This window comes from Vanellus vanellus, assembly GCF_965231255.1.
Source record: "Vanellus vanellus genome assembly, chromosome: 2".
Taxonomy (NCBI): Eukaryota; Metazoa; Chordata; class Aves; order Charadriiformes; family Charadriidae; genus Vanellus; species Vanellus vanellus.
In genome coordinates, this window is record NC_138906.1 from 87,874,625 (window position 1) to 87,902,251 (window position 27,627).

Genomic DNA, 27,627 nt, shown 5'->3' on the forward strand with positions numbered 1-27,627 from the left:
AAACAGGTTCAGTTATGCATGCAAGTTACAACAGTGCAGAGCAATAAGCGGCTTGCAGAAGTCCCAGAAATCCCAGGTGTATTTTGAGATGATTTGGAGAGTAAGTTTCACATGATGGCTAAAATTATTGAGGCAGATACTCATACTGAGGAACCGTTTACTGAGCATACTGTGGGCTTTGGTCCTACAAACATTTTGGGAAGAATATGATTCCCTCTACCGCTCACAGAATACTTCTGTGAGACTGTGTGACTGGGAAAATGAAAAAGTATATTAGCAATGCTGGCTTATTTAGAAGGAAAACGTTAACACTAAAATACCTATTACAGTTGAGGTTATAAAAGCCGGTCAAAGAGCCATCATGGTTGTTGGGATAAGTTGACAGTTCTTGTCTAAGAGAAAAACACTTTTAGCTGTCTCTATTGAGGACTCCTTCCTGTTGCACGACTCTGGGTGCGTGACAGATGCAGAACAGAAATTCCGATTATTTGGGGTGAGGGTGGAGGAAGCCATTACCACAGCATGTGGAATATGTTTCTATTTCAAGACTTTTCTAAACTTCACTTTTCTAAACAGCACTTCAATGATGGAGGGAGGTAGCACAAGGTAGCGTGTTCTGGCCATGCTCTTGCAAAGCGATAACTTTTCTGAGCAGCTACAAAGCTGTTTCATAGATTTGTTATATGACATTAGAGCTAGCAGTGTAATCAAACAGAACCACCTGCAACTTACTATAGTGTACTCCTTCCTTTCTGCCCTGGACAAAAAACAACGAGGAATCGTGTCCTTCCAATACAGCATAAAATGTTTTAGCTGAAGACTTCTAAACCGATTTCATCTAAACTCCTTCCTAAGAGGTCATTTCACCTTTATTCCTTTCTTCTGTAGTTTGAAGACAGTGAAGAAGATTTTGACTCCAGGTTTGATACAGATGATGAACTTTCCTACCGGAGGGATTCAGTCTATAGCTGTGTCAGCCTGCCCTACTTTCACAGCTTTCTCTACATGAAAGGTACTGGGTGAATCAGAATTTGCTAAATATACAAAATAACCAGAAATGTTTATTACACCTTGCACTTCAATTCCTGTAGTGTTAAGCTATTTTCTAATTTTTCAGAGGGTAACAGAAAAGTCTGGAGAGAGCTGCTCTCAAATTAAGTTACTTGCAGTGGCTTACATCTGGCAGCCTTTTTCCCTTCTGCAAAGGAACATCAACATTTTGGGCTGCCTCTCTCATTTTACATCTTTGCTGGTTCATAAACAATGGAATATACAGTATAAATAGAGCAAAATAACTCACAAAGTCAAATAGTACCAAATTTTGAGGAAACCTGATTCCATCTCCCAAAAACTTATAGACAACAGCATTTTATGTTGCAGACCAGTTTTACTGACATCAGTCGACTTTCATGTTGAATCCAAAAGACACAAAGAAGGATATATGTAGCAAAGGGGCGTGAGGGACTATGAAAGAATATACGCAGGAGTTCTCTGGTTAAGATTCTTGGTTTTATCTTCTGATGATTGATAGCAAATCATAATCTAGATGAACCCTTGTATGATACGCATCACTGTAGAATAACTTATTTTCCTGGAATAGGAACAGTGATGAATATGTGCATAGCTATGTTTGTGTGAAAAATAATGTACACAGTCATCACTAGCATGGCTTTTACCTTCTGACGTAGTTAGCAACAAGTTTTTGTGGAAGGACAGGAGTATATTGATTTGGTGAAGGTTTTGATGACTGGCATGTAACTACGGTGCAAGGTGTATTGTCTACGGTGTAGCCACACTTCGGTATGGCTGAGCTCACACTGATGTATTTCCTACTTAAGTATAGCTTTTTCAAGTTTTGTGGTTTTGAGCTGAACGTTGTTACCTCCTAATAACCTGGAGAGAGGAAAGAGTTTAACACTAAACTTTTCTTAGATTATCACTGAGATACATTGAAAACAGTGTTAAAGATCTGATTGTTATGTTCAGTAAGACTTTTTAATAATTTAATATTTATTATATATATATGTTGTGTATAAGTATATATAATTATATATATGTTTCCCTTCTGTAGACATACATTATAATTTATAATTTAAGGGTCTTTAGATTGCCAACAATATTGGCAGCCATAAGGATATGCAAAAATGAGATCTTTGGTTTCGTGACTTACAGCAGAGACTCAGTTTAACTGCAGCATTGTTGGTCAGCATCTTCCAGCGTTGGTTTGGTCACAGCTTCTGTTTTACAGTATAATTGTTTGTCTTAACTATGTATAAACCTACATCTGTGTCTCTTGCCAGGCGGCTTAATAAACACATGGAAGCGACGCTGGTGTGTCCTGAAAGATGAGACCTTCCTGTGGTTTCGTTCCAAGCAGGAAGCACTTAAGCAGGGTTGGCTTCACAAAAAAGGGGGTGGATCATCTACGCTTTCCAGAAGGAACTGGAAGAAACGATGGTTTGTTCTCAGGCAGTCCAGGTTGATGTACTTTGAAAATGACAGTGAAGAAAAGCTAAAGGGTGCCATTGATGTCCGAACAGCCAAGTAGGTTTATGTGGTTTTATACGTTAGCCATAGTTCTTCCTAAATACTTCTTGGGGCTTAATCTGGGAAGATGTTAAGTGCCCTGCCTTCAAACTGTGTGAATGCAAGCATGAGAGTGTGCGTGATGAAGTTGTTGAAAGCAAGTTTTGTCCTTACTTGGCTCTCTCCTAAGTCTCCGGAGTGCTCCAGAGCTAAGCCAGTGCCAAATACTTGAGAAAACTGCTGCTATAATGAACCCATTTGTGCTTTCTCCCAGACTAGAGGCCCTACTTAGTCTGTAATGATTCCCAAGGCAATTTGGGACACGTTGCCAAGTCCGTAGCTGCAGGCAAACCTAGAATGGAGAGGGTGGAATTAATAGGCCCTGAGTATATTTAAGTTAGCATGGGTCAAAGCTGTATCTTCTGTATGCGTTTACAATTTTTTTCGTCTTTGAAATAACTGTGGTAGTGGTAGAAAAGTCTTTAAAATGTGTATATTCATTAAAAAAAGTAGAATTACTAAACCTGGCTTAATAACTTACGTCTTGCTAACTAAAATTCCTTACGCCTTAAAATTCTATGCTTCCTGAAGCATGCGTGAAAAAAGTTTTGTAAGGGATGGTATTTTTCCTTCTAAAGAGTCAGTATGCTTTATGAACTTATGGATTATCTAACTAATTTAAAAATTAGAGTGTGCTCACATTGGTAGTCTCATTTCTGTACAAAAATGTGCCTAAGCTTTCTTCCAGGGTAGAGAAAAATAGAAATGGCTGTAACACTTGATTCCACTCTGCTCCTTGTAATCTGCAACTATCCATTTTATTTTGTTAATTTAACAGAGTACTTAAACTAAATTGAAAGCTTAGATTAATCTTTTCTTTGGAAGTCCTGTCTTGAGCCTGATTTCAAGCAGAACAAAGTAGTTTCAGTGAGCATCCCAACTTGCTCTTGTAAAACCAGTGGGCTGATGGCTGTCAAGTAAATCTCTGAATAGAGACAGAAGTTCCTCCCACATTTTTTTTTGTTGTTGAAACTGAATTGGACTCTGTCTCATGTACCATAGCATTTATTTAGTGTATTTTTCTAATATGTTTAAACCTTCTGGTTTTTGTTGTCACCGCACTGTTTCATTGACTGTGCCCTATAGAAGTTCTTTGCTGAACATACCTTTAAAATTGTCAGGTAAAGGTTGTTCAACCTAACTTGAACTGTAGGTTCAATCAATGACTATTTGTGTACAAAATAGCTAAAAGAAAGGGTACTTGTATTTAAAGAGCTGTATGTCATGAGAAACAAGCTTTTCTAGGTAACTTTAATATTCACTGAGTGCATTCCTAATGTATCGTATGACTTACATATTTCACCACTCCATATTAGGGACCCCATTCAAATTAAGTAAATCTTAGGCTGATTCACTTAAAACACAGAAGAGGAAAGTGTTCTGTTTGACGCTGTTATTGGGAGGGAAGGAAACCAAATTAAAGGAGACATTACAGAATTACAGCTTTATCTTTTAATAGCAGATAAATTGTCCTCATGAGTCTGATAAGCAGAGCTTGCACGTGTTGTTTATATGTTAGAGATTGATGAGAATAGTATAGCTGATAAGGAAGTATAGCTAGTTAAGGAAATCATAAGCTTCAGACAAATGCAGTAATACAGCAAAAAGGAACTCAAGTTGATTTCTTAAGCTTCAGGAAAACCTGAGGTAATACTGAAATTACTCCTTAAAAATCTTGTGCTTTGTGGCCCATGATTGTTTAATACATCGATACTTAGATGTCCAAACTACAAATGAGAAAGATGTAATTTTTCAGCAGATGAGTACTCAGCTTTTTCTGGAAGTCATGTTTGGAATTGTCTTTATGCTGACTCACAACCACGCAGAAACACTAATCCAGGTTTTGCTTGCTTTTTATTTTTAATCTTCAAGAGCTTTATTTTTACCACTCAAAAAATTGCTTGGGTATGCAGTCAGTTCAGAAATATATCCATTTCTCAACTCAGTCATCCTGGCTTCTTTTGAGGTTTGATAATGCTTTTGCTTTAGTTATTGTTAAAATAATAACAGAATAGTCAACTTGGTATAGTGACATTCATAATAGTTTGAATATTTATACCGTATAGGCAGAAAACACAACTGTAGTTTGGTGAATTAATACTGTCTGATAAATCACATTCTGAGTATTGCAAATGAACCCGATCAAGGCTGGCTGCTGTTATTTTAAGTATCAGTAGTTTGTGAGCTACTCAGCAGAAAGAATTTTCAAAATGTTGACAATCTCTAATGCTCAATCTTGGCTTTTTCTTCTTTTCAGAGAGATTGTTGATAATACGGGCAAAGAAAACGGTATTGACCTAGTAATGGGTGATAGAACCTACCACTTAATTGCCGAGTCTCCTGAGGATGCAAGGTATGAAAGTTATCAGGCCTTTTTCTTTTCTTCTTTTTTTTCCTTTTTAACCTCTATGCCATCTTGACTTGTAGTTGCCATTGATTTGTTTGCCCTCTGTCACAAAATCTTCAGGCTGTATTAAACATGTTGTATTTAACACTTTTTCAAAAGGCCTGCTCAGAAGAAAATCTTGTGGCAGACCATTACTGGGAAGAGTCAGACTGCCAATGAAAATTTGCCTAGAATTTGGCTGTTACCCATTTATTACTAGCAACTTTCTGAAATACCGTATGTCTGTAGAGAGGGAGTCGTCAACCATTGATGCTTGTCTTACCTTAGCCATTACCCTGCTGTGTTTAGCTGCATAGTTTAAATCAGTATTTAAAACCCTGTAATGTGCCTGAAATAAAGTACTGTTCTTTAGGATTGGCATCTGTTTGTCTAAGCAGAGCCTAAAATTTTTTCACATAAAAGTCGTAATGTGGTCGGTGGGTGAAAGCATGTTCATGAATAAGAAGAGTGTGCAACAGACTGTTTCCCTTTCTGCTGATTTAAAAAGGGTCTTGCTTTTGTTGCTAAAGGATCCATATCAAACTGTAGGGGGAGGCTGGTAGGTGAGGAGCAAGCCTGACTTGTCGGATCGGTTGTAGTGCATCTTTTTAAAAAAAAATCCCCACACTAGAGTTCCTGCGAGATAATAATATGCTTGCCCATAAAAATCAAGCATTTAAATAAAGTGAACTTAGTAATCAAAGCTTATTACCCACTGCCTTGCTGCCCCAAGGCCAGAATACAGGATGCCTATGTCAACATGACTTGAGCTAGTTTTGCTCTGAAGCCTTGAAAGTTGCTTCGTATTCTATTCTTTTTAAAAGTATAATACCTTCCTATATCACAGGACCCTGAGTATAAATTTAGCAATGCTTACAACGCAGAATCATTCTTCATTTTTTAGCCATCCCTAAAATTACCCTTGAAATAAGTTACGAGCTTTCCAACAGTTATTGTTAAGATTGTTGTGTGATGTCTGTATATTTTAAAATGAAGGCTTAACTAAAGTCTTTTCTGTTAGACTTGTGTATATGCCCTAGGGTCCAATAAGAAATTATCAGTATAAAGACTTGTCTGTTGTCATGCATCTCTTTTTTTTTTTTTCTTAAACATGAAGGAGGAGCCACTATATGCTATTGTTGTGCATAGCACACATAATGCACCACCCAGATTAAATTTCTTTTTACCAGTGGATTTCATGTTTCTTTTTTCTCAGTCATCCCAGAAGACTTTAATGAGGGAGACGTGTAAAGATTTGCAGATAGGCTTAAGTCAAAGCCTTGTTAATATTTGTCATTGCTAAAAGTGAAGTACAAAATTACTGGACAGTGTTGGTTCTGGATCTGCTGTTGAAAAAAATATTTTGTACATGGGCTAGACCATGATCTGAGGTGGCTTTTTGTTCAAATAAAGGGAAAAAAACAAGAGAAACCTGACACCCCCTGCAAAAGAGGAGTTACTATTTTGATCATGGAAGTATATTTGAGGAAAGAAGTAATGCTTCAGTGGGCAGCCCCTGCTGAGGTTTTATTTCTTTCAAACACCTAGTCTGTCTTTTTTTTCCCCGTTACTGGGTTCTGGGACTGAGCTGGAAGCCAAAGGAGGTCCCGAGAGAGAAGAAAGCAAAAGGAGAGTAAAATCTGCCTTTGTCTTTTGCAAAGTATCATGATTAAATCTTGTTGTTTACACAGAGATTACGTGAAATTATGAAAACTCTGAATTGTTCTCTAAAATCCTGTAATAAATTACTACTAAATGTGCATACAGTGCTATGAAGTCTTTTTTTCTTTTTAAATAGATTGACATTTAAATACATTTGCAATTCTTGAGCCCAAAAAGGAAAGCTGAATTTGATTTGTGGGGATCTTATGGTAAATGAGGTTTAGGTTTTTTTTCAGTTGATGGTTCCTTCTCTTTAGATGACCCTTCCCTCATTTTGAGGGGCTTTCAGTGACCTTGTCTTACATCGCAAAGTAAGTGTTAAGCACAACCTCTCTGTGGCTATCTCTCAGTCTTAACAAAAGAAGCAGAACTAAATATGTTCTCATTTTCTTTATTGTCAGGCGTTCTAAATCTTCATTTTTCTTCATGCCTTGCATTGTTTCTAATGAAAGCATAAGCTGTTAGAAAGGACTTAGGATATGGCAGCAGTGTTGTGTTTTGACAAACTGCATGGGTTTTCTCAAGCTATTTTGACGGTTCAGTTTCCAGATATCTACATTATGGGGAACAGTTGGTTTCTGAATGCTGGACTTAAGGAGGCAGCACTTCATTGTCATAAGCATAAATTCTGTGACTACAAGCAATTGCAGAAAACATAGCTTTATATTTAAAGCCAGTAGTTTTGCATTTGTTTCCTCAACCTGGTGGTGGTGGAGGAGCCTCTGCAGGAAAGTGAGGAGTCTGGTTTAGAGGCTGGGCTTCTGAGCGCTTTGAAAACTTGCCCCCAGGTGGTTTTCATTAGAATGGCAAATTCATATCTCAAAGAATGTCATTCAGGAACCTGCTGAACAGGCCAAGCTCTACCCTCAGATTTCAGTGGGATTGCTTAGAGCAGTTGAGCTTTATCATATACAAGTGCCAGGAGGGTAGAGATTTCCCAGAAGCAGAAGGTGTGGTTGGAATTAAATCCTTCTGCAATTGTTGTTCAGCACTAGGGGACGAAGGACTGGAAATCTCTCTGCCAGTTTTCCTGTTGTGGATATACACAAGGCTAGTGGAGTGGCACAAATTGGCTCTGGTTCGACTTCACTGGTCCTTCCAGCAGCTGGATTTTCCATTGCTCCATAGGGAACAAAAAATGTTAGAGGCATTTGCTGGGAGTTTTTATTCTTGTTCCCCTCTCAGCTGTGCTTCTACAAAGGACTTGATGGATTTGGGTGGTCTTTGCACAGGTATCATTGTACAAAAGTATTACCGGTCACACCATCAGTGCTGCGGAATTTATAATCTGAAGGTTGAGTTTCCCATTAAAGGCTTTGTGTGTAGCTAGTAATGTGTTTTTTTTCAGATGAAATGTGTGGAACGTGTTGCAAATATGCTCTAAGCACTCAGATGTTTCCGTGTGCTTACTGCCAGTTTTTCAGAGATGCCAATTTTTATTCAAGGTATTTTTCTTCAGGAAGAAGGGTATGACATGAGCTTGGATGGGCGATCTGGAGGGCTTTGCTTCTGCCCAGTATTACTTGAACTGATGTAAAGCCTTGCTGCTTTTATGGATGTTGACAAAAGGAATCTTAAGCAATTTCAAAAACCTGCAGAACCTGCTAGATCTCTGCAGAACAAAGGTGACAGAAGGCTTGTGCAGAAGCAACATTTTACTTTACACACTGCTGCCTTTCTCTCCACAGCCAGTGGTTTAGTGTACTCAGTCAAGTCCATGCGTCCACAGAGCAAGAGATCCGAGAGATGCACGATGAGCAGGCAAATCCACAGAATGCTGTGGTAAGTCTAAATCTGACAAACTTGTCAAAACAAGTATTTTTAGAAAACAGGGGCACTGTGGTGGCCACAGCTTGAGCGTCACAACCTAGGTTTCCTTAAATGCAGTGGTAGGTGTGACACTGGCTAGAGGCTCCATGTCCTTGACCCTGTAGCTATACAAGAGGAGAGTCTGACTTCTGATCCCTCTCCCATCATTCATCTGGATGAAAAATAAGTGTTGCTTTTGGGGGTGACTTTTTCTGTTCCAGTTTCCTATCACACCACAGTGTATGCTTGAGTTTGACGTTTGGCAAAGATACAGTTAATGAGTAAATTAAAAACCCAAGAGTAGAAAATTCAAAATTTCTCTGGTCTTGCATTTATCATTCTGTACAACATACACTGGGAATAAATGGGATAAATTTGGCACCTAATACCAAGCAAATGGAAATAAAAATTTCTGCTTAATGGCTTCAGAAGTTTGTTCTGAAAGGATGCCATTTATATTGGGATGGCACTTTCAGGTGAGAAATTCAAGCAGGTTTGGAAGCATAGAAAAATAAAAGCAGTTTTTGAGCTGCCTCCAACTTAACTAGAGATACTATTTTACTGGATCTGTTAATCTGACTCTCTTAGTTTTCCCCTCAACACTTTTAATGGTTAAGAGAAACCGATGCCCAAATCTCAACTTCATTTTGGTTGATCAAATCTGCTGCTCCTTTCACCTGTTTCTGAGAAGAGTACTGTGAGTAATGTAATAGTAAATATCTTCCTTCTCTTCTGGTTGGATATTTGTTTACAGGGTACGCTCGATGTAGGACTAATTGATTCTGTCTGTGCTGCTGACAATCCAGACAGGTAAGTCAGAACCATGCCTGGTGACTCTCTTTTTCTCCTTTCTCCAGCCAAAATTGGATGCTTTAATACTTAAGTCTCTCTAATCTACTAACCAACCATGCATTAAAGTGATTCGTTATTGTCTGCCTTTTTAGAGTAGTAAACACCACATGTTAAAAGATGGAATAGGAATGGCAGTGGTTTTTGTGGGGGCTTTATTAACTTCCCTGACACTGCTTCGTATATGAACTGTTCAGCTACTAAAGTGATGCCAAAGTAGAGTATCAAATATTTCCTTCATTTATACAAGTAAAGGTCCTGAAAAACAGCAGCTTACTTTTGAGTCCTTTAGCAATATATTAGGCAGAAAAAAATCATTTTAACATTTTTCTGTTCAGCTTCTCATGCAACAATGTTGTATTCTACAGGGATGAGAATTATTTCCCAGAAAGGGGCCTACAGGAGAGCTGGGGAAGGACTTTTTACTAGGGCATGTAGCGATAGGACGAGGGGGAATGGCTTCAAACAGGTAGAGGGCAGGTTTAGATTAAACATCAGGAAGAAGTTTTTCACTTTGAGGGTGGTAAGGCACTGGAACAGGTTGCCCAGAGAGGTTGTTGAGGCCCCATGCCTGGAGGTGTTCAAGGCCAGGCTGGACGTGGCTTTGGGCAACCTGGTCTAGTGGGAGGTGTCCCTGCCTATGGCAGGAGGGTTGGAACTCGATGATTTTCAAGGTCCTTTCCAACCTAAGCCATTCTATGATTCTATGAATAAAAACATCTTGTAACAAAGACAACAGTGCAGGATAAAAAGTAACCATCAGGATATTCTTAGTTCTTGAATAAGTAACAGTGTTTTGGGGGATAAAAAGTAATCTGGGCTCAGGCTATGACTCTGGTTATAAGGTTACTGGCTGTGAGGTATTATTTGTACTGTAAGAGTTCATTTCAGTCTCCTTATTGCACGTGTGTGAAACAGCTGGGTTTAAGTTACTGGTTTGTCCTTGGCCTGCCAAGACACTGATATGACAAGTAACTGTGATTACAAGCCCAGGTTTCCTAAACGATACAACACAAATATCCAGAACTTTCAAAATTTTAAGTTAGAAAGGCATTTCCCCTCTAAGCATTTTTCACAGGTATTTGTTTTCTTGTAATTTTTTTTTTTTTAGCTCTCTGGGTCTAAATCAGTGATGGAAGGTTTTTCAATTAGGAAACGAATTTCACTAATACAGGCAACAGGTTATTTTTATCTTGATGCATATGAACCTACTATTGCAAGCTCAAAAGAGAGAAGCTGAGCAGAGGGCCCTTTGAATCTGCATTCAGAAAGAATCCCAAGAATGAGGCTTCTGTTATTTTCCTAAACTGGGGAGGAGGAGAGGGGAACCTGGAAGGTTCGCTACTGTTGGCCACCATAACCTCTTGTTTGATAGCTTGATCTACCTTAGTTTATACCTTAGCGCTCTCCTTTTTCGGTTCTCTTACTACAGCTCATCTATAGCTTCTGTCCTGTGTATCACATTATCCAGCTTTCTAGAGTGTGCTTTATGGAGCTCAATCTAAAGCTGCCGCCTCTTCACACATTTTAGAACATGGTCAATAAAATTCCTCAGTTCACATACCCCCCTTGTTTCCTCATCCGCCACCCTTCCCGAATAACGTAGCCCTTCGGCACCACAGTGAGTCTGGTGATTCTTATCACTCCCTTACCCCCTTCTGAGGCACTGGGGAGCACTAGCTGTAGATAACTTTTAAGATAACTTGCACACTTCTCGTGTTACTTGATTTACTGTAACCTTCCTTCACACAGTTTTCTAATTTTTCCTTTTAATAATTTTATTTACTTTTTTCTTTATCCTGTCATCCATCTAGCTTTCACATAGCACACGCTGTTTTTGGAGAATGGTATCATATTTGGGTGAACCTCTCCGTCCCCATAAACAATTTTTTGATTGGTTCTACTTTCTACCCAGTTACCTTCTTGCAAGAACTGTAAAAGGAAGCCCGTGAGCTTCTCGTGCGTGGCGTGGCCCGGCCCAGACTGCATCATTGCCATTTTCTACATCTGATACAGTTCTTAAAAACTGATGAAAAAATAAATGGTAAAGGGTTAAAACAAGTGTTTGTAGACTGAAAAATGTGCTGCCTCTCTAATCCAGAAAGCCCTCAGCACAGTTCACTTGGGCTGGTTCGTCATGCTTCAGTGAATCCTGGTGAAGGATTGGGTAAAAGCCAGGCTCTCATTAAAAATAGATTGTAGTCTCTGCGAATTGAGCTTCACTGCATTAAAAATAAAAGAATCTGTGTTCACATGCTGCTTCACTATAGACCTTTGTAAATTGTACTGGGTTTTAGCTAATGTAACTACTGAAGCAGACACTCTAAATAGATCTGACCCTGAAATAGAGTTCTGATTCAAATCCAAAGCCAATTAAAGATTGCAGGCTTTTCTCACCATAGATTTATTTTGAGATAAGACAAGTTGCAATTTAACGTAAACTTTCCCATCATTCAGAGCCCTAGCATTTTGGTGTGAATCCAATATAATTGAGTCTTTTCAAATGGTTAATTTATTTTTTTTTTTTAGGTTTAGTGGTGTTGAAATAAATACTTCAGAGGTAGACAGTATTTGTCTGCATAGAAAATGCAAGTAATGGACAGTATTTATGGTTATGGTGAGTGAGGTAAACTGTACGTATGTTGATTGTAAAGGCTTTTTCAATCTTCATTTATTTTCATAGACCCAATTCATTTGTGATCATCACTGCTAATCGTGTTCTTCACTGTAATGCTGACACTCCTGAAGAGATGCATCACTGGATAACACTGCTCCAAAGGTCAAAGGGGGACACTAGAGTGGAGGGACAAGAATTCATTGTGAGGGGTAAGAACTGAGTGGGACAGCAACAAAGTAATTAACATCCATTAAGCTTCAAAGACATCGTTCCCACCGTACAATCTGTGTGATATGCTAGCATTGCATGGCAGTGCTAGAGCCTCATCTTTGTACCGTGGAGTTTACTCACAAATTAATACAGCTGAAATTATACTCCTGCTGTGCTATGTAAAAAAACACTGTAATGATGACAAAAGCATTTTTGTAAGTTGACAAAAGAATTTTACTAGGTAAACACCAAAGGAGAAAAGTTTTTATTTGGATTTTATGTAATGTCTTCATCATTTCATTGTTTGAGAATTTTAGTAAAAGTTGTGTAACGTGGGCTAAACAATTCACATCATATTTTTGTTGTTGTTAAAAGTATACAACTAACTTTTAGCAACTTAATTTTGTCCGACTGTTTCAAAAAAAAAGAAGAGTGATTCAAATTGTGTCTTTAACAGGATGGCTACACAAGGAAGTAAAAAACAACCCAAAGATGTCTTCATTAAAACTAAAGAAGCGTTGGTTTGTTTTGACACACAATTCTTTAGATTATTACAAGAGTTCAGAGAAAAATGCTTTGAAATTGGGTACACTGGTCCTGAACAGCCTGTGCTCAGTGGTCCCACCTGATGAAAAAATCTTCAAAGAGACAGGTAATTGTTTGCTCTTGTTCAAATATGCTTTTAGTTGCCTTCTGTCCTGCCTACCTAGCAATGCACCAAACAGTGCATAAAAATATTTAAAATGGATTATTACGGTTGCAGTTTGAACAAATCAGGTTCTTAAGTCACTGAAGCATTTTACAGGGACTTACTGGACGAAAAACAGAGCTAATAATGTATACAGGAGGAAAATTTGTTCTCACCAACATTCAAGTTACACTGCTGCTAAGTTAATGTGAATGCTTATGCGTACACATCAAAGACCTGGGGAAAGACGTATGAGTAGCAGTGTCCTTATACATTATTTTATGTGCTGAAGGAACTATGAGGACTAATATTGGTGGAGCAAGTATAGGGAGATCTAGAGTAAGAGTTCAGTTTGTGCTAACCTACATGCTACATCTGAGTCAGCTCCCCTGTGTGTTTTCCAAACTGGTTTTCAACTTGGAAGTGGCTGTTTGCAAATGAGAAGCAACTGTTGACAGTCCTATATAATCTCATTGGGGTCACTGACACTTCAAAGAGACTTTCACTAGTGAAAGATGAAATTTTCTTTAATTGAATCTACTTCATAAAAAGCCCATACAACGATGCAGAGAGAGAATTTGGAAATGCTCTTCCTGTCATAGTTGCCACTCCATTGGTGTGAAATTAATTACTTTTTTACAGAGAGGTAGTTCAGGCTTTATACTTGTTTGTACGTGCGTGCAGATGATGAAAGACTCTCGCATCGCCTACAAAGCAAGACTGTCTCAGGTTGTCCTGTTACAGACAGAACTGGAGAAGTAGGGCTCACAAGCCACATGTAGCTAACAGTATTCCATAGTGTTGTCGTATGGTCATTTTTACTTAGATTACTGGATATAATAGGAGGCTGCATGATGGTTCTCCTAGGCTTTTTTGAAGGAGAGAATCTCCTTTAATACCATACTATCTGTATTATGATACTTAGTCATGCAACTTCTTAGTTCCTGAAAAACTGCCAGCATGATCCAGAAAGCAGCACTTGGAGTCTGATGGGACTACAGCTGTTTTCAGATAAAAGTCGGGGTATTTTTATAGATACAGCTTCTGTGATTAATAATTTTGACTGTTGTGCTAGGTTATTGGAATGTAACTGTGTACGGACGCAAACATTGTTACCGTCTCTATACAAAATTGCTTAATGAGGCGACCCGCTGGTCAAGTGCCATCCAGAATGTGATTGACACAAAAGCGCCAATTGATACACCAACTCAGCAACTTATTCAGGATATTAAGGTAGGCACAAACAGGAGGGAGTGGGGTCGGAAAGAATGGTTACTTAAATATTTGAAATCAGTCTCTTTTTTTTATGGTGGCTTTGCCATTATGGTGTAATAAAGCAGAAAATGTGGGTTTTAATCCTGAAGTGACATGGACTGAAATTGTGAAACCTGAATGTATTCACTGACCTGATAAAGGAATTTCTATCTAAACAGTAAAATAACAAAGTATGAAGTGCAACTTGGAGGGCAAGAGTGATAGAACTTTTTTCCATGAAAACAGTAACAAGTTTTACTGGTTTGTGTAACTTGACAGATGTTGCTACACCAGGCAGTGGAGTGCAGCGTGCAGGTTCATGAGTTAGCAGACCTGTGTCCACAGTGAGCAGCAGCACAACAGGATGTGGACTAGACAGATCCTGTGATATTATTTTTTTTCATGACGGTTCATTTTTTGATCTATGATAGCACAAACTAAGCATCTCATGTCTCTGCATGATAAATACATTCAATTAATGCTTACTGCTTTATGGTCCTGTTGGAGACATTGCCTGCATAGCCAGAGAATGTCTTTCTGGAGACTTTTGCTAATGTACTTTCAGGAGAGATTCCCAGAAGAAACAAAAAAAAATAGGGGGGAGAACAGCTACAAATGTTTTGCCTTAGAGGATGGCACCTCTTCTCTCATGGAAAAGAAGAATCAAGTCCTAAATTCCAAGACAAAGAACGCTATTCTGCAGAGCAGTAGACATATGTGGAAGTTGAGGATCGATGGAAGACAGTTGTCACATGTCTGTCAAACGTTGCCTAAGAACAAACAGTATTTAGACATCAGAGTGGGTGCATCAGGTTTACAGCAGCAGTTTTTCTGAACTGTTTTGTTATGGTAGCTCCTGTAGATGCCAACTGAAAAGGCCAATTAGTTATGCCAGAGAAATATTTTTAAACAAAATTTGAATATGGATGTCTTAATTCCAGTTATGAAATACTGGAGTAAAAACAATTGTAAAATGAAAACACACTTAAAAAAAAATTATGAAACTTCATTTTTGTCTCGTGCAGCTCTGCTGTGGTTTGTTTTTTACTGCACAGGTAAAGTAAGCTTATGCAAGGCCTGAGGTTAGAAGATACTGAGCATTCATATGCCACAGAGTGCCATGGGAGCCACAGTACCCACAACTGGATTTAGCACCAAATAGTGTTGGTAACACTGATGACTAATTTTTTCACAGCCATCCTAAAGGCACAAAGCATTGCGTTATTGTTAATTTGCTCTTCAAATCCTCCTTTTTTCTTAACCTAATAGGAAAACTGCCTGAATGCTGATGTGGTTGAACAGATTTATAAGAGAAACCCTATTCTGCGTTACACTCATCATCCGTTACACTCACCTTTACTGCCACTGCCATATGGGGACATCAATCTGAACTGTAAGTTTTTCAATCATAGAAACGCTTTTCCTTGTGAAAGACTAAACCAGAGGAAGTGAGTTTTTAGTCAGTGGGCTATAGTGAAGTAATGGTAGGCAAAAGATACGTTTATAATACAAATAGACAAGTTTCCCTGTTCTCTTCCAGGAGGTAGAGAGTAGCAGTTTGTCTAGCACAGAGCCATGGGCTTGTCATGCTCCTGCACGGGTGTTACTGAAGAGAAGGTTGCTATTGCTGCTGTATTACAAGTTTGTTAATCTCAGCAACACAGCTAAAACTACCAAGTTTGAAAAGCCTTCTACTGAAATAAGCAAATAAACAATAGATTCAGTCTCCTTGAATCGTATTCTTCTCAAAGCATTGTTGTTTCCTACCCCATGTGGGGAGCTGCAGCAGTCACAACTTCCAGTTAACGAGTGTAAGTTTCATCAGTTGTGTTGGGAAGCATTACTTCTGGGAAACAACATTTGAGTGGACGTGATTTTAAAAAATAATGGTTCGTCTACTCCTGAAACAGGTGTAATCATGTCTTTTAATATCCTTGGTTCAATCAGTAACTTAGAAGTCTGTTTTGAGTTAATGGTTCAGAACTACAGATGGTTGTGATTTTGGTGTCTTTAAATGGATTTGCTTACCTTATTTTGCAATTGTGTGATAAACAAGACATGACTCAGATGAGAAGTTCCACCCTTGAGAGGAGGGTGGGAGGTCACAGTGGATTAAAAGCTAAGGTATTCAGGTAAGACTTCCTGATAACTCAAGCAATATCCTTCTGCCCAAATGAAGACCAACTGATGTCATCTACCTGGAGTTGTGCAAAGCGTTTGACGCTGTCCCACACGATATCCTGGTCTCTAAATTGAAGAGACATGGATTCAACAAATGGACCGCTCGGTGGATAAAGAACTGGCTGGATGGTCATACTCAAAGAGTTGCGGTCAACGGCTCGATGTCCAAGTGGAGAGCAGTGACGAGTGGCATTCCTCAGGGGTTGGTACTGGGGCCTGTACTGTTCAACATCTTTGTCAGCAACATGGACAGTGGGGTCGAGTGCACCCTCAGCAAGTTTGCCGATGATACCAAGCTGTTTGGCGAGGTAGACATGCTGGAGGGGAGGGATGCCATCCCGAGGGACCTGGACAGGCTGGAGAGGTGGGCCCAAGCAGTTCAACAAGGCCAAGTGCAAGGTCTTACATGTGGGTCGGGGCAATCCCAAGCACAAATACAGGCTCAGCGGTGAATGGCTGGAAAGCAGCCTTGAGGAGAAGGACCTGGGGGTGCTGATTGACGAGAAGCTCAACATGAGCCAGAAGTGTGCGATCGCAGCCCAGGTGGCCAACCGTATCCTGGGCTGCATCAAAAGAAGTGTGGCCAGCAGGTCAAAGGAGAGGATTCTGCCCCTCTATTCCACTCTCACGAGACCCCACCTGGAGTACTGCATCCAGCTCTGGAGTCCCCAACAGAAGAAGGACATGGACCTGCTGGAGCATGTCCAGAGGAGAGCCATGAGGATGACCTGAGGGCTGGAGCACCTCTTCTACAAGGAGAGGCTGAAAGAGTTGGGGCTGTTCAGCCTGGAGAAGAGGAGGCTTAAGGAGATCTTATTGCGGCCTTGCAGCACCTAAAGGGGGCCTACAGGAGAGCTGGGGAAGGACTTTTTACTAGGGCATGTAGCGATAGGACAAGGGGGAATGGCTTTAAACAGGTAGAGGGCAGGTTTAGATTAAACATTAGGAAAAAATTTTTCACTTTGAGGGTGGTAAGGCACTGGAACAGGTTGCCCAGAGATATTGTTGAGGCCCCATGCCTGGAGGTGTTCAAGGCCAGGCTGGATGTGGCCTTGGGAAACTTGGTCTAGCGAGAGGTGTCCCTCCCTATGGCAGGGGGGTTGGAACTCTATGATCTTCAAGGTCCTTTCCATCCTATCCCATCCTATCCTATTATGTATGAGAAGGAAAAGGAAAATCCTTGGAGAAACCTTTCCCTTCTCTTCCCCCCCCTCCCTCCCCTCCCCCCCCCCCCATCTTGTACAGTGGCAAGGCAAAGTTCTGGTCTTCTCGGCACTTGAGCTGATTGTCCCATGCAGGAGTGTAGCATGGTTGCTCTCTGTTACCCCTGGACAGGAACAGCTAGCTCCCTCTGAGATATAAGTCCTGCCGAAGTCTTCCTATATTAAGTGTAGCTCCACAGATGGACAGATGCTCAGTTACTTGCAGTTGAGTTCTAGTTATTTTCTGTATTCATGTAATGTCAGATTTGAAACTTCATACGTTATGTTTGTACTGTTTTGTGCTTTGATGGCTAGTAGGCCTAACTGATTCAGACGTCAGAGCAATCTCTTCCATCTCTTGAACTCAAGAACTGTATGGTGCTTTTAAGTAGATTGTGAAAGTTGTTAGCCCACGCCGAATAACCTGTAGTACCAAAACCAATCACCTTCTTTTCCAGCACTCAAAAAGCAAGTTGGAGTTTCATGGCAGTGTTTTAGTTAAGTAGTATTGTTTGGGTTTAATTGAAATGCTACTGCTGTAGACAAGTGATGCCACGTATCTTTGTCACTTTCCATAACTCAGTCATGCTTTACTTCATTTATGATCTGATTAGATTTTCAGTTTCTTGTGACAGCGAAAAAGTGATAGACACTTTAGCAGTGTGGATTCCTCTGGAAGATTCTCCATCAAAAAAAATCTGATCAAGCAAGATACACATTTTAAGTTATGTTCTCAGAAAATGTCAATATGGGATTGTGTTAAATTCAGATCAAATCTCAGTAGCAACATAGCTTGTAAAATGAATTTGCATCATACATTTGAAATGGAAAAGATCCACTCTAATATCCTGCATAATAAGGATCACAGAATAGCATTAAGCAATTCCTGTGTTAAGCCTCAGTGCTTTCTCTTTAATATCTCAGTCTAAGCACCTTCCTCCCAATTTTTCTTTTGTAGTGCTGAAAGACAAAGGCTACACAACTCTGCAGGATGAAGCCATCAAGATATTTAATTCTTTACAGCAGCTGGAGTCTATGTCTGATCCCATCCCTATAATCCAAGGTATCCTCCAAACAGGACATGATTTACGACCCCTTCGAGATGAGCTCTACTGTCAGCTCATCAAGCAGACCAATAAAGTGCCTAACCCTGGGAGCGTGGGCAACCTGTACAGTTGGCAAATACTCACCTGCATGAGTTGTACATTTCTGCCGAGTCGCAGCATCCTCAAATATCTCAAGTTCCATCTCAAAAGGTGAGAATCTTTGAACTATTAGAGCAAGAAAAGAAGTTTCTTCACTCACTGTTTTCTTCCCCACAACTTGTAATAATGTTTAAACATCTTGAAGTGAGACTTGAAGATGCATTCACTCTAGTGAACTGGTTATGCCAAACAATAAATCCAAAAATAATGTTGTAAGAGGGGTTATGAGTTGATCTGGGTGGAATTATTCTCATCAAACAAAATCTCACTAAACTGAATGCATAATTTATTCATGTTGACAAAAGGGAGGCTTTCGGTAAAACTATAAAGTTGCTTAAATGACTTGCAGCACATACCCCAGGTCCCATTCTCAACTGTCCAAATCAACCCGTTAAAAATTCTTCATTCTGCTTATCTTAGTTTTATGAGGTATGCATCATGCACCTAAAAGAACATTATCATATATAAAGATGTATTTGAGGTAAAAATGTCTGCTTGCAAATCTAATTTTAAGATATTAGTGACCATTAAAAAAAATCTTTTTTTGACAGTTCAGCATTAACCGGAACATGGAGTTCCTCATGCTGTGATGCAGCAAAAGAATGCAGACTGTGTCATTAAGAAAGTTAGAGCAACAACAACAAACTGTTCTCAGTAATTTAAAAGTCATGTCTGTATTTGTGCTAGAGCATAGACTTTGTCAATCACTTTGCTAAATCTAATTATTTTATAAATATTTGTAAATTGTTTGTATTGAAGATACACCTTTCAACCAAAGTAAGATCAGTGAAAAACATCAATCAATTTATAAAACTGTTAAAATGAAAAAATCCAACATTGATTCACTTTCTTAGTTTAACTCATCCCATTAACTGGGCTCCTAGTTAATAAAATTGCAGCTGACAGAATATTTGTAGGTTGGTTTCAATATTACAGATGCATAATCATTTTACAGCATTTCTGTAATCCTGCAGTAATCTTTTTATCCCTTGTAGATCACAAATCACTGTACTTTTTCACATAAATTAAACCTTTGTAGCTCTACAAAGCTGATATTTTATTACTGGAAACATAGAAACACTCTGTACTGAAAGCTACCCAAATTTAACAGTTTTCAACAATTAAGAGTTGAGCTCATTAAAGTTGTTAGTGAATACTCATAATACTCACTGCTGAATAGTAACGTCTAGAGAGAGTCTTTAAGAAAATCAGGAACAAAAATCAAGCGTCCTAAGTAACACTGCCACAAAACCAAGCAGTCAAATATGTTTTATTGTTTTTTTTTTTCTGTAGTACCTCAGTGCAGTTCAGTCTTTGTTCAACAGCTGTTACTGTCAAAAAGGAGACTTGATTACAAGAAGATTTTTATAGTTATCTTGCTGTCAAATCGGAGTCATTACAAGATTCCTGTAGTTAACGCTATAAAGGTAGCACAGTTTTTTCTTTCCATTAGGTTTGTAGAATGAAATGATGAAAGTATATAAGTTATCCCACAATAAACCACAAGTTAGAACACTTTCCTTGACAATGAAGATAAATCTTTGAGTGTGGCAATTAAATAGCCTACTGGATACAGAAGTATTTTCAGGAAAAAAACCAACATTCTCAAATAAGTGAACTTTCTATTTTACAGACTGGCAGCTTAAAGTAGTAATATTTGTCTCACAGGGTTCGTGACCAGTTTCCAGGAACTGAAATGGAGAAATATGCACTTTTTACTTATGAATCTCTGAAGAAAACCAAATGCAGAGAGTTTGTGCCATCCCGGGATGAAATAGAAGCTCTAATTGGCAGGCAGGAAATGACATCCACAGTTTATTGCCATGGTGGGGGCTCCTGTAAGATTACAATCAACTCGCACACTACAGCTGGAGAGGTGAGAAGTGGTGACTGAATGGCTTTGGCACACCACTAGTGTGTCCCTTTACATGCCAGTTACAGCCAGTAGTAGCGTCAAACTTTAGAAGCACTGGGGGGTTCTCTACCAGTCTCTCCTTTCAGGGGAGGGAAGGTTTACAGACCTGTCCCTCCACCACCCCAGCATGTTCCGAAGAAATCCCTGCTATAAAAACTGTCTTTATTCTGCAGAGGATTACCCACTTATAGTTCCTTCTTACAGGAAAAATTACAGGAAAGACTAAGCAATTCAGTAGGGTCATTATTGGAATAACTTCAGTAGATATTGGTGTGTATGATAGCCAAGTTGCTTCCTAAAGCTGGAAGACTTGCTGGTTGGTGAAATACAGGGGTTATATCTGGCCAGGTGATAGCACGTACATATTCTGAAAGAATCAGCAGTATTTAGTGTAGAAATTGAAGTATAAAAACAATACTGCTGATGAAAACATGTTAGCAACATTTTTAGCCTAATGTAAAACCTAGCTCTGAATTTTCTGCTAATTATTTGTCTTACTCTGTGGTGCTGCTTTTCCATGCTATGGTTTTTTCATGTGCTGTTTTTTATTAGGTGGTTGAAAAGTTAATTCGTGGCTTGGCCATGGAGGATAGCAGAAATATGTTTGCTTTGTTTGAATACAATGGAACTACTGATAAAGCAATTGAAAGCAGAACCATTGTGGCTGATGTCTTGGCAAAGTTTGAAAAGTGAGTGCGCCTCTCCTTCTCTCTCACCACTCTAATAAGTAGCAATTAAATACATTTCCAATGTCAATAATGCTGAATTTTCTCTTTCCTCTGGCTTGTTTGTGATGACGCAGCTGAATTACACACATGGCCATTTCTGGAACAAAAGCATCTTTATTTTTTTTTCTTAAAGGAATTGATGAGCCACCTATTCAATTACGTTTGTTTTTCCTCTGTCCTTGACACCAGTAGAGTAATATTTCTCATCACTGTTTCCACATTTTCTTTTCCACTACTAATTTTCCACCATTACTAGCATGGTGGCTGCCCCAGTACTGGGAGAACTGAACTCCAGGCAGTCATTGCCATTCTGACCTACCTGCTGCCTAACTTCATGTAGAAGCCACCACAGTGCAGCTCAACACTTTTCTTACCAGAAAAATTGACACCACCTATAGCACTGCAGTAAGAAAATGTAATAAAAGCCTAAATACCTGTTTGTCTTTACATTATATGCATGGCAATCAGCCCTCCTGTATCCACGTAACAGGGGGAAAAAATCAATGTCTGAAGTGTTGAAATCAATGTCTGAAGTGTTGTACAATTACATTTTATAACAGGGACTTAACAGTGTTGCTTTTATCAATACCTGACTGAGCCACAAATAAAAGTTTATTAAGAGAATTTGTCTTAAAAACAGTTGACTGAGGAGTGAGTCAACATTTTAAGTCCTTGGTTTTGCTGTAGGCTCTAAATACACCCACACATACATCTCTCTCTCTCTCTCTCTCTCTCTCTCTCTCTCTCTCTCTCTCTCTCTCCTCTCTCTCTCTCTCTCTCTCTCTCTCTCTCTCTCTCTCTCTCTCTCTCTCTCTCTCTCTCTCTCTCTCTCTCTCTCTCTCTCTCTCTCTCTCTCTCTCTCTCTCTCCTCTCTCTCTCTCTCTCTCTCTCTCTCTCTCCAAATTACATCAGTCACGTATACTGCTGAAAACAATTAACTCCTGGTCAACAATACCAGTTTGATAGCAGGTGTAACAGAGCAAAATTCAGCTGATGCCTTGCTTAGATTCTTCAGGTGTCAATTTAAAAAGGAGTTTGATTCACAGATCTGATCTCTCTCCCTCTTCACACACCCTTGCAGACTTGCTGCCACTGCCGAAGTTGGGGACATGCACTGGAAGTTCTACTTCAAGCTCTACTGCTTCCTGGACACAGAAAATGTCCCAAAAGATAGCGTGGAATTTGCCTTTATGGTTTGAGCAGGTAAAGGACAAAGGTTCTATTTTGAGGCACTTGTAAGAGGAGGAAAAAGCAAGAGATCTAGGCAGCACAGAGAGCGCTTCTGTTTATGCTTCTGTTTCAGTAAATGCACTACTACTCAAGCATCAAGTGCAAACAAAGCAGTTCAGGGGTCAAATTAGGCTTATCCTGACATAAGTGAAGCAACATATGATTTACCTAATGTTTCTACTTTTTCTTACTTCTGCATTACTTGTGTATTGCTTTATGTATGGTAGTAAAAAATTGGATAACCTGGGTAAAAAGGGTAATATTTGCTTTTGATTTGCTCTTATGAAACCATTTTCTTAAGAAAGTGCAAGAAATAAAGTGAAATGTGTAATTGGCAACTGGACAGAACTAATCGACAATAGCTTTTTCTCTTTTCAAAAACTGATTGGTATTTCATAGGCACCATAGTAAAACAAATCAGTTCAGTCTCAGCAGTAAACGTAAGGCAGCTATGATGAGCAGAAATTCACAATGAATGTGCTGAGCTCAGAATGAGGCCATATTGCAAAACATAAACAAAATTGATTTATAATGAAAATTAAATGCATCAGCAGTTGGATTTCTATCATGTGATGTCCTGTAGTTACTTAGAAACTCTGACTGATGGTATTTATTATTGTTTATTGACCTCCTTCTTCTCTGCTATATTGCAAATGACTAAAAATTTTTCCAATGGACAGCTTCTTTCAAGTGAGCACTAGAGACAGATAAGGAATTCTGTGTAAGGCTATTTGCAATACCAGGACACAGATGTTCTGTTGGTAAGCAAGTCTGATGTGATCAAGAACTGCCATATATACGAAGCCTTTTTCCTCTTTCACAGAAACATCTTCACTGTAATAGAGTATTTCTTCCTTGTTCACAGTTTAGGTTTTAAGGTGCCATATTACATCATGAGACTACCAAAAGTCTCCTTCCAGACCCTAAAACTTTAGCTCAATCTAAAACTGCTTATTGCTGGTTGAAGGATCTGGGCAATAGATTGCCTTGGTTGGGCTTAGAAACATTGCTGTTCTGACTGTCTGTCTGTTTTCACATATAGAAGAGTCAGTCCATTAATGCCTCTGCTTTGGAATAAAGTTTAAACAGTAAGAAGAAAATCCATGAGAGCTCTGCATCAGACATTTTACATTACATCATTGGTTACAGAGGCCAATTTAGGCAGTTTTCCATATGAATAACTAAAACAAGCCCATTTGCTGAAGCAGATTGTTTTCATGCAGCATTCTGTGCTGACTGGTGTTTGGCCAAATATTTTGTGTCTTGCCTTGCCAAGACCAATAGTATTTAAGTTATAAAGCATGGCACATTCAATCCCTACAATTAATATTACAGCAGTACCTTAAAGAGGTGACTTATTATATTCTAACATCAGTTCTGTTCTTTTTTTCTAATTATCTGCTTTTGATCTGTCATCAACTATTTTCAGCCAATTAAGGAAGTTCCCTTTTGTCATCGGTTTTAGTTTGTAAACTCCATTATTTTAAAGTGTGAATCCTTTAATTCATAAGGCGCTGAAGAAAATCTTTTAGTTCTTCTTACTAAAATACTGTCCTTTCGTTTCAATAAGGCAGCTCTTTCTTCCACATGTGTACAATCTTGGGTAAACCATCTTGCAAGTGTAAAGGCTCATTTTGTCTCCATCCTAAGTGTACACCTAAATGAAGTAGCTCTTACTCAGATGTGAATTATCTCTGTGCATTTACTAAACCGCTTGCAGTTCCTGTGTCTCCAGCCATGAGGTGTGTTTGTTTCCCGTTTTAGTGGATATGAAAAAAAAAATAAAATCTTAGCTGCTGCACATTTCCAAAGGTTTGAATGGGTGTGCAAAGAGCAAGGATCTGAAAGGGTTGTCTTGGTTCACAGTCTCATCCCTGATGATACAGACCCCTATAACATAAATGTTTTACTAACTATATCTGGGATCCATTGAAGATTTACTGTTTTCCCTCAATGAGGCTTATTACAAAGCTGTCTTAGGGCTTTGCATAATTGGCTGGAAATGACAGTTTTCACAACCAGATTATTGATAGCAGTGAGCAAAACTAGATACCAATTTCTTCCTAATGCCCCTGAATGTAGATGGCTTCCTCCCAATCAGGTGTTTAGATCCTGATTTTCTCCCCTTCAAATTTTATTTTCCTTTTTAGTAATTCAGTTGCTGTTATATATGTGAGTTCACTAAGAGCTGTACTAGTAACAGTAATTCCCATTCAGCAAGTTCCTCAATTGCCTTGCAGTTCTTCTGGTAAACCCTGCCTTACCCAGTTTAACAAATTTGCCAAGAGATTTATGACATTTGATTTATTTAATGGATCATTTATTTCAGATCCTGGGTTTGCTTGGCAGTAAATCTAGTTCCCATTTCTCTCTTAGTCCTTTCAAAGACTGGTTTGTACATAAAAAGCTACCTTTTCCCCCTCAATAGGCTCATGAGGCAGTGATTAGAGGACACTACCCTGCTCCCGAAGAAACCCTCCAGGTCCTTGCAGCTTTGCGTCTTCAGTACCTTCAGGGAGATTACAGTCTGCATACCACCGTACCAGAAATGGAGGAAGTCTATCCCTTGCAAAAGCTGAAGTCTCGGATTACACAGTCTACCAAAACATTTACTGCAGCAGAGAAGGCTGAGAAGAAACGAGCCAGCTTTCTTGAAGGAACATTGCGGAGGAGTTTTCGCAGTGGCTCTGTCAGCAAACAGAAGATTGAGGAGGATCAGATGTTAGACATGTGGGTCAAAGAGGAAATCTCAGCCTCCAGGACCAGTATTATTGACAAATGGAAAAAACTCCAGAGGATGAACCAGGAGCAGGCTATGGCAAAGTATATGGCTTTGATTAAGGAATGGCCTGGCTATGGCTCAACACTCTTTGACGTAGAGGTGAGTACAACCTCCTGAACACTCAAACTGCAGTTTATACTGTATAGATGGTGGTTTCATTACAGAGTAGGGAACCATAAATACAGTATCACAGTGCTCAAACAGCTGATATAATAAGATGTTAGATATTGAAAGAATACTCCTGTTAGCAAGCACTATAGCCATTTCAGTCCACTAGCTAACCATAAAATACAGAGGGACAGAATGCTAGCCTGATGCGTTGCAAACAAATTCAGGAGAAGTGTAAAAGGCCACATTCAAAGAGGGACAAACAATATGCACTTTTTAAAAAATGGTTACAGACCAGAACCTCAACAGTAAGTGTTGTGTGAGTCCTGCTGTTCCCTTTGCTGATAATCTACATTTTTTCCTCTAGTGTAAAGAAGGGGGATTCCCACAAGAGTTGTGGCTTGGAGTCAGCGCTGATGCAGTTTCTGTCTACAAGCGTGGGGAAGGAAGGCCTCTGGAGGTTTTTCAGTATGAGCATATCTTGTCATTTGGTGCACCACTTGCCAACACCTACAAGATCGTGGTGGATGAGAGAGAACTGCTTTTTGAAACTAGTGAGGTAAGAGCAAGAAGGAATTTTGTTATTGTGGTCTTAGTGTTTTGATAGCCAGGCTACTTAGTAATTTAATAATTTAGCTGCAAATGTTACAGATTTATTCAAGATCCCTGTAAAGCTGAAGGGAAGACATAGTGAGATGGATAGAAGTGCTGAGTATTTTTATTTCTTTAACCACAAAAGGGTTTTATTGAATGTGCAACAGTTTTATATTGTTAGCTTCTAAAGAAATTCGTTCACATACTGTTACCTTAGTAAGAACTTTGCTCTTTATACTCTTTTGGCAGGTGGTTGACATTGCAAAGCTGATGAAAGCTTACATCAGTATGATCGTGAAAAAACGCTATAGCACCTCTCGATCAGTGAGTAGTCATGGAAGTCAGGGCAGCTCCAGGTGAAAACAAAACCAGTTCTACTGTGTTCTAAATAGAACATATTGCTGCTTGGCCTCAAAACAACCTGACGATACTGATCACATCTGTTGACAAGCTAACAAAGAACCAGAGTTTCCACGGAAAATATCTTCAAGCATTGTTTTAGAAAGACCACAGGGTGAGGAGGGGAAAATCAGCTGAAATAGTCATATACTAGAACTGCTGGCTCGTTCAAAACTTTCCAAAGCATTATTAACTTCAGTTGATGTAACAAATGCCTTAAGACTTGATCCACTGCAATACAAGCAGTAATAAGTGCCTTACAATATTAAACCCAACTTCTAATGACCTAAAATTGCTGATAAAATTCAAGAGGATTATTTTTGTCCTTCCAGAACACTGAAAACAAAGTTATATTCATCCATTCTGCACTAATCTACTGGCCTGTATACACATGGGAAGGGGGAGGGGAAAAGATCAAGGTTTTTTTTTTTTTTTTTTTTGGAGAGCTGCTGGCAGCCTTCCTAATGGACGCCAACATTTTGTTTCCCCTTGCTTCCATGGATGTGCACATTGTGCTGTATTTGAGCTGTCAGTAAAATTTGACTAATTTTATTCTGTATTTCACAAGTCTCTTGAAGCAAAGGGAATAAGTATGTGCAATGGTGTAAACAGTCTTTCTGTACATTTTAATAGTTCAGAGTTATAGTTGTTACAATTGTATGGTTACTTTATAAGCAGTTTTATTAACAAGTAAATTCCAGAATTTTCATACATTGATTTTACTGTTGCAAATATGTATTACCATATAAGTAGCAGAAGTCTGCATTCTGTATCTGCTGTATTATAAAGAGAGATGTAGCTGAGAATATTTATAGACTACCCTAATATGAAAATACAATTACCAGTTCAGTACTCAATAATGTCAGCTTAAGTTTTTAATACTAAATTTTTCTTTTAAAGACATCACTCTTTTATATTCTGGCTGGATTCTCCAACTTGGACTGACTGCCAAAGGTCAGAGCCCTTCAGAGTTGACTAAAGAAAGCAAAGTTATACAATGCAACTTCTTTTAATATAGAGTTCTCTATTTTACTTGGTTGCTTGATGAAGGTTCTTGACAGTACCCTGTAAATAAATTGGGGAATATCAGCTAACAATAAGCTGATTTTGGACTTCTATTTTTGTACAGAAATACTGTAATATAAGGCAAAACGTTGATCAAAGGTATCTTTTTGTCCACAGCAAAAAAAAAAAAAAAGAAACCTGAAAAACCTTACTGTTA

General features: G+C 39.0%; 1 protein-coding gene across 1 annotated transcript in view; it reads left to right on the top strand.

Moving 5' to 3' along the window:
* Positions 1 to 26,818, top strand: part of MYO10 (myosin X) — a gene marked incomplete at its 5' end in the record, with an annotated part of 170,062 nt that extends 143,244 nt beyond the window's left edge. Inside the window, 17 exon segments of the mRNA XM_082479786.1 lie at positions 889 to 1,012; positions 2,301 to 2,544; positions 4,844 to 4,939; positions 8,323 to 8,416; positions 9,198 to 9,253; positions 11,976 to 12,118; positions 12,577 to 12,771; positions 13,883 to 14,040; positions 15,331 to 15,454; positions 18,403 to 18,700; positions 20,318 to 20,525; positions 21,117 to 21,253; positions 22,374 to 22,485; positions 22,487 to 22,495; positions 24,951 to 25,403; positions 25,780 to 25,971; positions 26,256 to 26,818. Coding sequence (XP_082335912.1) covers positions 889 to 1,012; positions 2,301 to 2,544; positions 4,844 to 4,939; positions 8,323 to 8,416; positions 9,198 to 9,253; positions 11,976 to 12,118; positions 12,577 to 12,771; positions 13,883 to 14,040; positions 15,331 to 15,454; positions 18,403 to 18,700; positions 20,318 to 20,525; positions 21,117 to 21,253; positions 22,374 to 22,485; positions 22,487 to 22,495; positions 24,951 to 25,403; positions 25,780 to 25,971; positions 26,256 to 26,366 — 2,754 coding nt within the window. The 3' untranslated portion in view covers positions 26,367 to 26,818.
* Between the last annotated feature and the right edge of the window lie 809 nt (positions 26,819 to 27,627).